General features: G+C 40.5%; 1 protein-coding gene across 3 annotated transcripts in view; it reads left to right on the top strand.

Annotated features, from left to right (window-relative positions):
* LOC126187823 (CREB-regulated transcription coactivator 1-like) overlaps positions 1-15,176 on the top strand; it is a 369,127-nt gene that overhangs the window by 149,466 nt on the left and 204,485 nt on the right. For all 3 annotated transcript variants that reach the window (XM_049929121.1, XM_049929120.1, XM_049929119.1), the window contains one exon: positions 1,578-1,790. In XM_049929121.1, coding sequence (XP_049785078.1) covers positions 1,578-1,790 — 213 coding nt within the window. The remainder of the gene's footprint in view (positions 1-1,577; positions 1,791-15,176) is intronic.

Genomic DNA, 15,176 nt, shown 5'->3' with positions numbered 1-15,176 from the left:
TAGCTATACTGTGTGCATTAATTTAAAACGTTAACTTTCCCTATTTGTGTGTTCGCACTACTTTACAGGGATGTTGCTATCTGCTGACTACGTCACATGTCCTATGCTCTGAATATCTGCTGTCATCGGCTGGCGAGATCACGTGACATGAGCTATGACTGGCTTACAAAAATGCATTTCAGTCTTTTTTCAATGTTTCAGAAACTAGCATGTGTTTCAAATCTATACTTTCATAATACGAATACAAAAATATGCAGCATATCATAATAAGAAAATATGCAGCATAAATGTTGCTGCAGATCACATATCTTTCCAAAACTTTATTGCCGAGTGTTTTTGTTCTCTGAAGTTCCACCTCTACCATTCAAAGGATTGATATTTTTACAATCCAAGGGAAAGTATACTGTCTTTTATCATGAAAAAAGTGTATTTTTCATCTTCGAAGAGGTATATTTTCACGTGGGAAAGTGTTTTTAACCGGGAAATCTGGGAAAAATCTGGATAACATACGTGCATTACTTAAGATTTTTCATGTAAAATTATGTCTTCTTGCACAAGATTTCAAAACACATTGGGAAATTGTGTCCACCTTCCCACTCCTCCTCCCTAGCCTTCAACATCTGGTCGTGACCACAATCTAAAGAAGTGGGATAGGTTGAAGGGTGAAGCCACGTTAGAATAACTTTAGAGGCTCCTCAGTCATCAGAAATTTATTAAGTTTTGTACCGCTGAGAACAACCAAGCCCATTGTGGATGATGTGTAAATGTGACTGCTGGTGATGTGATTATTAAAACATTAATCTTTGTAGTTTTGTAAAAAGAATGTTAAGTAGCTAGGTCACCACCAGTGAATAGGGTTTGTGAATCCAGTAATTTCGTAAGTTAGTACCGTTATGAGTTCAGGAATCGCAGACACTTTAATCTCACACATAACCTTATAATTGTTTAAAAAAGAGAGGGAGGGACAATTGCAGTGAGATTGAAGTTTCTGTGGCGGTATCAGTATAAAATTTTCTTTGGTTTCCAAGCCACAATATGTCAGAGATAAAATGCTGGTTTTCAATGATTGTCACAATCTTCTTCAACAGTCAGCTACTGACAGAAAAGATAGTGAATATCATTAAAAGGTCGAGCTTTGCTTTAACGCGTGCATGACATGACATGAAAACTGAGAGAATTTTGTTCTGCAGTTGTGTAATGAAGTATAGAATAAGTTTAGAATAATGTAAGATGATGCTAAAACACACACACACACACACACACAAAGAGAGAGAGACAGACAGACAGACAGAGAGAGAGAGAGAGAGAGAGAGAGAGCTACTGAACAAACTTTCCACAAATCTGAAAAGGAAAATGGACCACTTGTAAGAGGGCTCCACATATTTATTCTTAACACAAGCATTCTAGTAAAAGATAATCATTTGCTTCCATTACATGCTAATTTGTTAACTGTTGAAACCTGTCATTGTTTCATGATGTATACTACAATGAAGAACTATTTATACAAAATAAGTTGCCCATGAACAGTTATGATGTGGGGAGAACATGCAGTAATCACTTGTGACATACTTTTACAGAGTCCACAGGGTGCCAGCCCTTCAACTCTTTCCCCAACAAGTCTCGCATCGAGGCCCACGGGTCGGTTTTCATTCACTGGTTCGCCTCAAGACTCCCAAGGTCCTAGTCCGGGCCATTCACCCAGTGCAAGACGAAGGCATTATCACCAGCCTCACCTGCAGAACCTTGTCATGGGTGGCCCACAGAGTCCTGGTTCACTAGCGCAGGCTACGGTAAGTGATTAAACTTTACGTATTGAACAACGTATTCAAAGGTTTGGAATGCTATTTCAAATGGTTGTAGTTATTATTTGTGTATATGAAGTGAGGGTGTTGACATGTAGAACATTTCCGCTTATGATACAGTTGACACTGTACACATCAGTTAGCGCATCAGTGGAGTTTTAGGAAGTGTTTTGAAGACAGTTCATAACTACAAGTCAATGATTGTAAGCAGTACTGGAGACAGAAAGACGAGGGAATGATGGGAAGTGGAGTGATTCATTTGGTCTAAAATAGAGGGTGAAGGTGGTGGTGGTGGTGGTGGTGGTGGTGGTGGTGGTGGGGGTAAAGATACAAGGGGAAATGAATGTTTGTGAAGTATCTGAGAAGAAATTAATTATCATTGTGGAGTTGTCATTTGTTACTTTTCCAATTTGTACCATGATAGTGTGTGCATGTTTCTTAAATTTAGGGATAATGTCTGATGTGAAAACACTCCATTAATATGATTGATGATTATTCTGGCACCCACTTAAGTGTGTGAATAGCCAGATGCCAGTGTACTGAGAGTTGGTGTGTAAATAAGTTGGGCACAGAAATCCCAGAGATATGTGCGAGGCTTGGTCAGCTTGAATATTAGTGCTACAGAAGTGCTGTTGTTGTTATGGTCTTCAGTCCTGAGACTGGTTTGATGCAGCTCTCCATGCTACTCTACCCTGTGCAAGCTTCTTCACCTCCCAGTACCTACTGCAACCTACATCCTTCTGAATCTGCTTAGTGTATTCATCTCTTGGTCTCCCTCTACGATTTTTACCCTCCACGCTGCCCTCCAATACTAAACTGGTGATCCCTTGATGCCTCAGAACATGTCCTACCAACCGATCCCTTCTTCTAGTCAAGTTGTGCCACAAACTTTTCTTCTCCCCAATCCTATTCAATACTTCCTCATTAGTTATGTAATCTACCTATCTAATCTTCAGCATTCTTTTGTAGCACCACATTTCGAAAGCTTCTAGTCTCTTCTTTTCCAAACTATTTATCGTCCATGTTTCACTTCCATACATGGCTACACTCCATACAAGTACTTTCAGAAACGACTTCCTGACACTTAAACCTATACTCGATGTTAACAAATTTCTCTTCTTCAGAAATGCTTTCCTTGCCATTGCCAGTCTACATTTTATATCCTCTCTACTTCGACCATCATCAGTTATTTTACTCCCCAAATAGCAAAACTCCTTTACTACTTTAAAAAAGTGTCTCATTTCCTAATCTAATTCCCTCAGCATCACCCGACTTAATTCGACTACATTCCATTATCCTTGTTTTGCTTTTGTTGATGTTCATCTTGTATCCTCCTTTCAAGACACTATCCATTCCGTTCAACTGCTCTTCCAAGTCCTTTGCTGTCTCTGACAGAATTACAATGTCGTCGGCGAACCTCAAAGTTTTTATTTCTTCTCCATGGATTTTAATACCTACTCAGAATTTTTCTTTCATTTCCCTTACTGCTTACTCAATATACAGATTGAATAACATCGGGGAGAGGATACAACCCTGTCTCACTCCCTTCCCAACCACTGCTTCCCTTTCATGTCCCTCGACTTTTATAACTGCCATCTGGTTTCTGTATGAATTGTAAATAGCTTTTTGATCCCTGTATTTTACCCCTGCCACCTTCGGAATTTGAAAGAGAGTATTCCAGTCAACATTGTCAAAAGCTTTTTCTAAGACTACAAATGCTAGGAATGTAGGTTTGCATTTCCTTAATCTAGCTTCTAAAATAAGTCATAGTGTCAGTATCGCCTCAAGTGCTGCGATATTTCTACAGAATCCAAACTGATCTTCCCCGAGGTCGGCTTCTACAAGTTTTTCCATTCGTCTGTAAAGAATTCGCGTTAGTATTTTGCATCCGTGACTTATTAAACTGATAGTTTGGTAATTTTCGCATCCGTCAACACCTGCTTTCTTTGGGATTGGAATTATTATATTCTTCTTTAAGTCTGAGGGTATTTCATCTGTCTCATACATCTTGCTCACCAGGTGGTAGAGTTTTGTCAGGACTGGCTCTCCCAAGGCTGTCAGTAGTTCTAATGGAATGTTGTCTACTCCCAGAGCTTTGTTTCGACTCAGGTCTTTCAGTGCTCTGTCAAACTGTTTACGCAGTATCATATCTCCCATTTCATCTTCATCTACATCCTCTTCCATTTCCATAATATTGTCCTCAAGTACATCGCCCTTGTATAGACCCTCTATATACTCCTTCCACCTTTCTGCTTTCCCTTCTTTGCTTAGAACTGGGTTTCCATCTGAGCTCTTGATATTCATACAAGTGGTTCTCTTTTCTCCAAAGGTCTCTTTAATTTTCCTGTAGGCAGTATCTATCTTATCCCTAGTGAGATAAGCCTCTGTGTCCTTACATTTGTCCTCTAGCCATCCCTGCTTAGCCATTTTGCACTTCCTGTCAATCTCATTTTTGAGACGTTTGTATTCCTTTTTGCCTGCTTCATTGACTGCATTTTTATATTTTCTCCTCTCATCAATTAAATTCAATATTTCTTCTTGTTACCCTAGGATTTCTACTAGCCCTCATATTTTTACCTACTTGATCCTCTGCTGCCTTCACCACTTCATCCCTCAAAGCTACCCATTCTTCTTCTACTGTATTTCTTTCCCCCATTCTTTGTCAGTTGTTCCCTTATTCTCTCCCTGAAACTCTGTACAACCTCTGGCTTAGTCAGTTTATCCAGGTCCCATCTTCTTAAATTCCCACCTTTTTGCAGTTTCTTCAATTTTAATCTACAGTTCATAACCAATAGATTGTGGTCAGAGTCCATATCTGCCCCTGGAAATGTTTTACAATTTAAAACCTGGTTCCTAAATCTCTGTCTTACCATTATATAATCTATCTGAAACCTGTCAGTATCTCCAGGCTTCTTCCATGTATACAATCTTGTTTTATGATTCTTGAACCAAGTGTTAGCTATGATTAGGTTGTGCTCTGTGCAAAATTCTACCAGGTGGCTTCCTCTTTCGTTTCTTACCCCCAATCCATATTCACCTACTAAGTTTCCTTCTCTCCCTTTTCCTACTGACGAGTTCCAGTCACCCATGACTATTAAATTTTCGTCTCCCTTCACTATCTGAATAATTTCTTTTATTTCATCATACATTTCTTCAATTTCTTCGTCATCTGCAGAGCTAGTAGGCATATAAACGTGTACTAGTGTGGTAGGCGTGGGCTTCGTATCTATCTTGGCCACAATAATGTGTTCACTATGCTGTTTGTAGTAGCTTACCCGCATTCCTATTTTCCTATTCAATATTCATTATTAAACCTACTCCTGCATTACCCCTATTCGATTTTGTGTTTATAACCCTGTAGTCACCTGACCAGAAGTCTTGTTCCTCCTGCCACCGAACTTCACTAATTCCCACTATATCTAACTTTAACCTATCCATTTCCCTTTTTAAATTTTCTAACCTACCTGCACGATTAAGGGATCTGACATTCCACGCTCCAATCCATAGAACGCCAGTTTTCTTTCTCATGATAACGACATCCTCTTGAGTAGTCCCCGCCCGGAGATTTGAATGGAGGACTATTTTACCTCCGGAATGTTTTACCCAAGAGGACGCCATCATCATTTAACCATACAGTAAAGTTGCATGCCCTCGGCAAAAATTACGGCCATAGTTTCCCCTTGCTTTCAGCCGTTCACAGTACTAGCACAGCAAGGCCGTTTTGGTTAGTGCTACAATGCCAGATCAGTCAATCATCCAGACTGTTGCCCCTGCAGCTACTGAAAAGGCTGCTGCCCCTCTTCAGGAAACACATGTTTGTCTGGCCTCTCAACAGATACCCCTCCGTTGTGGTTGCACCTACGGTACGGCTATCTGTATCGCTGAGGCACACAAGCCTACCCACCAACGGCAAGGTCCATGGTTCATGGGGGGGAGGCACAGGAGTGCTATGTGTGTGCAATATATGCTGCTCAGTAATACTTGAGAAGGACAAGATATATAAAGTAACAAAACATATTAGCAACTCAGTGGAAATGAATGAAAGTGCAGGGGCATGTTTCCAGAGGTCTCCCAGCTGGGCACAGCAAACTGGACATCACATTGCATGAGGTCAGTTTGACTGTAGGGCCTAATGAGGCCAGCTTCTCAACATGAGGCAGTTATAGGAACAGGAAAGACAGTGTGTATTAGTGAGCAATTATGGTGCACTGTGCTGGTGGTCTTCATTACAACTTGGCCCAGAGACAATATTTGGATGAGATGTCTGGGGGAAGAATATCGAGGAAACTAGAAGGAGGGTGAAGCGTGACGAGTGTAGCTGACGAATTAGGTATCGCCCACAGCATTGTTTCACGTACATGGGGAGCAGTGCTGCCAGAAGGAGAGGAGGTTGGTCAGCCATAGTCAACTACAGCAGCAGATGACCATTACATTGTGTATTAGGCAAGAAGGGACTTGATTCAAATAGCAGGTGCTGTTACAATCATGTTTAACAGGACTACAAGGATACAATTCATGCTCCATGGTGGTATGACTGCATGAATGTGATGTCTCAGCCTGATGACCAGTATGTTGTGTTCCGTTGACACCTACACATTGACAGAATGGTTTGCAATGGTATCAAGAGCATAGGGATTGAACCAATGAAGAATGCAGTTGCGTGTTGTTCTCAGATGAGAGCATATTTAATATGCCTAGTGATACTGGACGTACCTTTGTATGGTGAGAGATCGGAGCACATAACACACCCTGGAACACTGTCGAACATAATCATTTTGGCGGTTCAGGTGTTATGGTGTGGAGAGGCATAATGTTGGATGGGCACGCTGACCTGCAAATCTTTGAACACAGTGCAATCACCGGACAATTTTATTGTGAGACTGTACATATTCCCCATGTGTGTCTTTTCAGGGGTGTTTTGAGCCCTGGCTTAATTTTTTTTTATTTTTTTATTTTTTTTTATTTTTTATTTTTTATTTTTTGATGACAATTGGCGGACCACATTGAACAGTACAGGTATAGGAGTTCTTGGAATGAGAGGATATTTGGCAAATGGACTGGCCTGCCCATTCCCCCAACTTACAGAGCACCAAGCACACGTGGCATGTGTTGGGGAGATGTATTGCAGCATATTCATGTGCCCCAATGATTATCCAGCATTTGTCAACCATCTGGTGGAGTAAGTGAACACCTTACCCCAATATTTCTGTACCAACTTTCTCGACAACATGGGAGCATGTTGCAGAGCATGCATTGCGTATCACTTTCTGTTACATTCTCTATTGTACTGCAGCAGTTCTTTTTATGTATGGAGAAAGTTTTATTGGTCTATGTTACTTGGCAGCAGTGCATCGTCTGGAAGTTACTTTTGCACTTAAGTTTTGCACACCAGTGTGTGTGAGGTGGGGGGGGGGGGGGGTGGGGGTGGGAGGTTGTCGAGTGATGGTGGGATGTAATCAGGGTGCTGGCTCAGAGAAATTTATGACTTTATTGAGGTATCTGTAAATATCTGTTTCACATTTAAAGAAGGTGCATGTTCATCAATAAATATGATTATTGGTTGACTGCATTGAATTTATTTAAAAGCATGACACATTTTTAAAAATGTGTTAGTTGTCACAGTAATTCAAGACTTCAAGCAACTTTCCAAACACATGAGTAATGAACAAGAAGTTAAATAAATTTCATGGCACTGAAAGACTTATTAACTCTTCAAAAAGTATCCAGCAGCTGAGAGAAGATGTACTTCAATGACAGGTACATGAAAATGCAAAATTCTAAATTCCAGCTTGCTATGTATACAAGTGCTGGCACATCTGATTCTTCAGTGTACCAACACGTGTAAGACAGTGTTGTGTCCTCTATCTAATCCACTATTCAGCAACTTGGTATTTACAGGCATCCTTCTTCTTGTGTCAGACAAAAAATTCTCCAGTTCTTGGCCATATTGTTAAAAGAGGTGGGGAAAATTCAGAGAAAAAAATTATGGAAGGAAAGACAGAGAGCACAAAACCGAGGGGCAGAGCTGTGAGCAGGTTTATACATCAGATAAAGATCTCCAGTTTACCTCTTCAGCATGCTGTAAAGAAGCTGGTAATCATTCAGGATAAAGACACTTGGTTCATAAGGTTGCAGCACTCACAATGCGTGTGATAACTTGTAGTGGTCATGGTGAAGAAGAAGAAAATAGAAATCACCTGTGATACAAATGCAGCTTAAGAATGGAATGTAAAATTGTTTTCAGAGAATTGTCGTCGTTCTATGACTGTCTCTCTCTTTAGTGACAGTTTAATAATCTGATATTACTAACTAGCATTAAGTGTAGAATCTGTTTGGCTTAATAGCTTAACACTGCTGTGGATAGCCTTAGAAATGCATCACTTTTAAAGAAAGGTGCCATAGTGGTAATGAATATGAGTAACAATAAATATAGTCTTCTGTATTCCATTGGATACAAACACAAATTGCTCATTATGGAACAGTAGTGAAGTCCCACTACATGCTGCTTGGAGTAAACTTCAGACTGATCTGAGAGATAGTGACACATTTCTTCACACTGAAAGTTGCAAGCCAATAAATTCCAGAGTGGATGCCAAGTCTGCTGTAAGCAATATACAAATAGTCCCAGTTTTATAAAATGAAAATGCAAGTCCAAAGTGGAATAATCAACACACTACCGTTCCGGCAAATAAAGAAATGATTCATGTAAGTACACAAAGGGCTTGTCCATGTGAGGCATACCTTTTGGCAGCCATGTGGCTCAGTGACTTTACCCTTCTCCTTATTGTGGCGACTAACAGAGTCCACCTCCTTCTCTACTGCAACTCCATCATCTCTGCTTTGCAGAGGTACAATATATCCCAGGTTGAGAGACAAAATAAATGAGACACGAGGTACCAGTTAATTGACAGGATACTGGCTTACCTATTGAAATTAAAATAAAACTGCCAAATGTCCTTCCTTCACTGCCTAGAATAAGCCAGTGCCATTCATGCAATTTCATTAATGTATTGTTATGCTTGAGGCACAAGTAAATGTCTCTCCTTTATTCAAGGGTTTTATTTGTATGAGGTGTGACATTGCAAAACCTGCCCTACATACCCTGTTATTGTCTACACTCATGTCTATGCATATATAATCAGCAACCTTTAGCAATATGAGCTGTAATATGCCCAGTAACTTTGTTACACATTTTATATTGGCATAGCCACTGTACAATTATTGCTTAGAATGAATTCCTATGCAAAAACACTCTACCAATAATGCAGTATCCTCTTTCAGAACAGACTGCAGAATATAGCAGTATTTGCCTTGGTTCTTATTTTGTCATTCTCATCACCTGAAGTTCCTCTTCCAATACCTTTACATTGGAATCTTGATTTGGTTTGATTTCATTTACATGGGAGACAAAACAAGAGTGAAAATGAGTTTATTGCATGGTTTCTCTCCGTGTCATTCTAGTAAAACCAGACAATGGCCTTAAAGAATGGTGGGAGACCCTTTACAAAGGGTTCACACAGCCAGTTCTTAGTCCTACCATGACTGACGACTGTTCAAGCCCTGGGTTGCAGAACTTCACTTGAACACGGTTTTGGCATCATTAGCTTTCCATGTTTTTATTTTTGAATCTTAGTCCAGCATTCTGTTTGCTGCTCATGATGCTACTATGTAGCTTTGATTTTACCATTGCCATTGTGAAGATTAGGACGGGTTCCAGTCCAACAAATGGAGTTGTTGCACTCTAGTCAGCCTATCAGCTTGTTCATTGCCACTAATTCCTGAATGACCAGGGACCCACTGCAGTTTTGCCATGTTTCCTTCCGCTATTCTTCCAAGTGGTGATCTTTGTGCAGGGGCTGATAGAGATCAACTGGAAGCCAGCGTTTTCTCAGCCATTAATGTGCTTACCACATTCATTGTATTAGTGTGGTAAAGGTTTCCAGTTTCATGCCCCTTAAGAATGGTGGGAGACCCTTTACAAAGGCTTTATTAGACACAATTTCTTCAGGAGTTAATGAACCATATGTTCTGTATATTTTGACCTCCGATGCTTCACATTTGAAGACTAAATGTGGTCCAGTTCCATTCCCCTCACCACATAGTCTACACCTAGAGGCTTCTTTCTGTATGTCCATTGTGTGGGGGTGTTTCCTGAAGTTCACACGGCCAGTTCTTAGTCCTACCATGACTGACGACTGTTCAAGCCCTGGGTTGCAGAACTTCACTTGAACACGGTTTTGGCATCATTAGCTTTCCATGTTTTTATTTTTGAATCTTAGTCCAGCATTCTGTTTGCTGCTCATGATGCTACTATGTAGCTTTGATTTTACCATTGCCATTGTGAAGATTAGGACGGGTTCCAGTCCAACAAATGGAGTTGTTGCACTCTAGTCAGCCTATCAGCTTGTTCATTGCCACTAATTCCTGAATGACCAGGGACCCACTGCAGTTTTGCCATGTTTCCTTCCGCTATTCTTCCAAGTGGTGATCTTTGTGCAGGGGCTGATAGAGATCTCAAAATGGCTTGGCTCTTTGAATGAATGTAGATGCCAGGCTCCTTGTAGCACCCATGTAAATTTTCCTCTGGGGACACTCTGATAGCAAATGTCTCTGCCTGGACTACTGTGACCAGTTTCCTTATAGAGACTGTACTCTCTAATGTAGTATCTCTAGTATCCCAGCCACAGCACCTTCCTCAGTTTTTGATCTTTCAGTAAACCAGACTGTCTCCCGAACAGTATTGTGGTTCATGCTTCCACTATTCCCCTATTCCAGTTGTTACATTGAAAGGTTCGTTGAATCAACTGGAAGCCAGCGTTTTCTCAGCCATTAATGTGCTTACCACATTCATTGTATTAGTGTGGTAAAGGTTTCCAGTTTCATGCCCCTGCCACTGCCTCCCTTGTAAACCAGAGGTGTAATGGGAGGCGTGTCCAACATGTTCTTCTTCCCAGCAGTACATGTACTGCTAATTTGGCCGGTTATGTCTAGGGAGGCCAATCTCTTGACTTTCCCAAGTGTCTTACTGCTATCTTCTATACCACTTTATTCCACTATACTGTATCCCCACAAATTATCATTGTGCTTAGAGTTCAGTTTTTACCGCAGGCTCTTCTAATGGGCATGAGAGGACCTTTTGCCATGGAACATATATTATTATGTGAGGAGTTCAAATTATTTTTGCTTTCAGGGTTACCCACAAACACCCCCCCCCCCCCCCCCCCCCCCCCCCCCCCCGCCGCCCTCCCCTTCCCCCAGTACTGGTAGAATCTTGTCGAAGAGCTTAAGATTGCAGTATGTGTAAGGATATGCTCCTAGTGAACAGTGCTATAACAGTTTTCCTTGGACTGATCCTTTCATTCTGTTTTGTGCACAAGTTTTGCACACTGTTAATGGTACTTGCAGATTTGGCAAGTATTAGTGTGACTAAATCATCTGTGTAGTGTCTAGTATTTAACTCTTCAATGAGTTCATGTACCATGTTCCACAGTAGTGGGAACAAAACCCCTCGTGTACACCCAATGGTGGTGTTGACCATTTTTTCATTCATTGTGATGGCTTCTACTATTTGTTTACTCACCATGGTCTTAACCACCTGTGTATGGTGATCTCAATGTCATGGTCTTTTACAGCTACAGAAGATGCAGAGAGCAATTTCCTGGAAGTGTACAACTTTTACCGTTTTCCCGACAAGTTGATGAAGTTCTATTTCACTCGATTCACATAGCAAATATACATGTTGGTTTTCATGTAGAGGAACATCAGTTAATTTCCCTAATATGCACATAACCAGTTTTTCTGACATCTTTGTAAGAATGGAGGACAGACTGATAGGTCTCAAGTCCTTAGCCCTGGCTTCTGAATGAAAATACCTTCTCTGGCCGCCAAGTGTTAGGAATGACTCCTGCTGCAAGACTGACTCTGAACAGTCTGCATATGAGACTAATTAATACCCCCCCCCCCCCCCCCTCCTGCTTGTTGGAACAGAGCTGGAAAGATTCCATCTAGACCTGGTGATTTGAATGGTTGAAATGTTCCCACCGCCCACTGGAATTTTTTGAAGTCAACACAGTCTCTGCCAGATTCCCAGTTCGACTGCTGGTTTCCTGTAAACTGATACCTCACAGAAACTGGATCTTGGTCTGTGTTACGTGCCAGAGTGCATTGAGGGAATGAGTCGTGAGGAACACATTCATTGTGTCTTGTGCACTGTCCTTATCTTCCGACCCTCCCTCTTCCTTAGAGTGCCTCCTGGATTTATTGGTATTCTTTGGAGGATTTTTTGAAGTCGGGCCGTGATATCTGTCCCTTCCAGCTCCTCAAAGATTGGTTTTGGCTAGGGCCTCCTGATGATTTGTACATTGGCCTTTCCTTCTTGTGAAGTTGGACTGCCTTCTTACTTGCTTCCTTTGCAATTGCAGATTATTGGTTGACCAAGGTATAGTCCTGTTTGTGAACGTCTTGGTGATCGGACAGTACTCTAAGTATGATGTTGTAATGGCAGTTTTAATTTCAGATAAGTGTGAGGTAAGGTCTTTCCTATATGAGTCCCAGTCTGTCTTTCTAGAATTCCTGTAGCACATGATGTGTTTAACATCCATTTCAAACTCAAATTTAATATACATGTGGTCAGATAATGATGGTTCAATTACCGCATGCCATTATTAGATACATTAAGATGGACTCAATAGATATGTCAGTTATTTCTTTGCCTCTTCTGCTCCTGATGGTAGGTTCCTACTCTTATTACAGATATCTGAATTATTCTTCAATAGGTATCCCAGTAGGTACTCATGTGTGCTGTTTGTGTTGCTGCTTCCCCACACTAAGTTGCAGGCATTTGCATCACAACTAATGAACATTTATTCATTTAGTTGCATTCATTATTCTACAGTCTCCTCAGTGGGAGTACATTGTCCTTGTAAGGAAGGTAAGCTGAGGCCAATAAAAATTCCCTCTTGTTTCCTTCCTTATGCTGTTACCTTTACTAAGTCCTTGCAAGAGAAGTTCATCACTGATATAAATGAAATTCTATTATTGACATAAATGCATGTGTGTGTGTGTGTGTGTGGGGGGGGGGGGGGGGGGAGGGGGGGGTTTAAAGCATAAATCAGCTTATCTCCATTTCCTTAGAGGCCTGCCTCAGCTTTGTCTGGATCCAGTTATCCTAAGAAGTGGCTGTAACAGACTCTCCTCCCTTATTTTTTTGCTCCCTGTCATGGAAGTGGAATAAGTCTGTTTACCCCGTTCATTCTGAGACAATTTTTTTTTCAGATGTCTTAGGTTAAAGACATTTTAATTCCCTGCATTTATGTGTAGGAAGTCATTCTTTGCCATTCATTTCTTTTTGTTCTGTGAGAAGTTTTGTCCTCTGAGCTGCAGACAAAGATTTGATTCTCAATGACATTTTCCACTTCTTGGTCTGGTCTGTCAGCTGATCCAATTGCAGAAAGGGCTTTCGCCAGTTCCAACCACAATGCTTGGGTATTTCAGATGTCAACAAGTCCATCAGTTTTTTAATTAGATTAGATTAGATTAGATTTACTTTCATTCCAATTGATCCGTAGTGAGGAGGTCCTCCAGGATGTGGAACATGTCAGAACAACAACAATACATGACAAATATTTACAACTACAACAAATAAGCTAATGTACCATTCCACTGGTCCCAAGTGGAATGATCGTCTTTTTTTAATGAACACTATATGAAAGAGTCATTTTACAAATACTAATGCAATGAATTTAAAATAAAAAAGTTTTTTATTTATTAATAAGGTAATAAACATGTAATTCAACTACTATAATGCTTATTTACAATGAACACATTACTGCACTGAAATGGTGCAGAAGTTAGATTGTACTTATATACAAATCAGTTGGTTTTACTGAGAAATTCATCAATGGTGTAGGAGTAGTTGGCCACCAATAAATCCTTTAGGCTTCTCTTAAACTGGATTTCATTGGTTGTTAAGCTTTTTATGGCTGCTGGCAAGTTATTGAAAATGTGTGTTCCTGAATAATGCACACCTTTTTGTACAAGACTAAGTGACTTTAAATCCTTGTGAAGATTATTCTTATTTCCAGTATTGATTCCATGAATTGAGCTGTTGGTTTGAAAAAGTGATATATTTTTAATGACAAATTTCATTAAGGAATAAATATATTGGGAAGCAGTAATTAGTATCCCTAGTTCCCTAAACAGGCTTCTGCAGGATGTTCTTGAGTTCACACCACATATAACTCTTACTGCACGTTTTTGTGCCCGGAAAACTTTAGCTTGGCTTGATGAATTAATTACCCCAAAAAATAATCCCATATGATATTATGGAATGAAAATAAGAATAGTACGCCAGCTTTTTCATTTTTATATCCCTTATGTCTGACAAAATTCGCATTGCAAACAGAGATTTGTTAAGATGCTTCAGCAGTTTGTGGTGTGCTCCTCCCAGTTGAATTTATTATCGAGCTGTAATCCCAAGAATTTAACACTGTCCACTTCTTCTATCTTCTTGTCATCGTATGTTAGACATATACTCGTGGGATACCCCTTACAAGTTCTGAACTGCATGTAGTGTGTTTTTTCAAAGTTTAGTGACAAAGAATTGGCTAGGAACCAGTGATTAATGTCCACAAATATTTTATTGGCTGATCTTTCTAAGACTACACTTGATTTGCTATATGTTTTCTGTGTTCTCTCTTTTTGTCCCATGAGAATGGGGCTATATCAGGTAGACACCAGTGGTTTCCCACTCTGACATAAGGCGAGTAACTGAGGGCAGTTGTCCAGTACATCTGTTCACAACACATCTTCCCATGTGCCGCACACACTTGAGTGCGGATAATATCACATCTTGGGTTGAGGACGTAGGGAGTTGGGGAATGTCTATGGAAATGGGTGTGGGAAGAGATGGGGCATTGTTGGAAATGCTTGATCAGGTTCATCTGTTGAGACTTGTCTGGTTTGTGAGACCTGCCAGAAGCTGTGCTATTGCTGGTATAGCCCTCAGCTTTGCGCAAACACACAGGCCTCTCCCCCCACATAGCCAGTGCTATGATAAGATGGTGTCTCCTGGAGAGGTCTGAAGTCTTACTAATGACTGCATTGTCCTTTTCCTCAATAACAAAGCAAACAAGATTAGACACACCTGAGCTGGCTCTCACCATCCATCCAGCCTTTCTTCTCACTAGTCTCTTCCCATTTTATCCATTGTTCTCTTGCTTAGCTTTACACTCACTGCAAAGATTTTTTTCTATGATTTGTCATTTTGTATCTTTTTGTATATGAACGGTTTTGAACTCTCCTCAGGTATTCAGCTAGGCACATAAGATGTGATAGACACATGCTGGATGAAACGCATTCGGCTGTCAAGAGAGC

This window comes from Schistocerca cancellata, chromosome 5 (assembly GCF_023864275.1).
Source record: "Schistocerca cancellata isolate TAMUIC-IGC-003103 chromosome 5, iqSchCanc2.1, whole genome shotgun sequence".
NCBI classification, from domain to species: Eukaryota; Metazoa; Arthropoda; class Insecta; order Orthoptera; family Acrididae; genus Schistocerca; species Schistocerca cancellata.
Note: the sequence above shows the minus strand (reverse complement) of the source record. Positions and strands in the feature narration are given on the sequence as shown.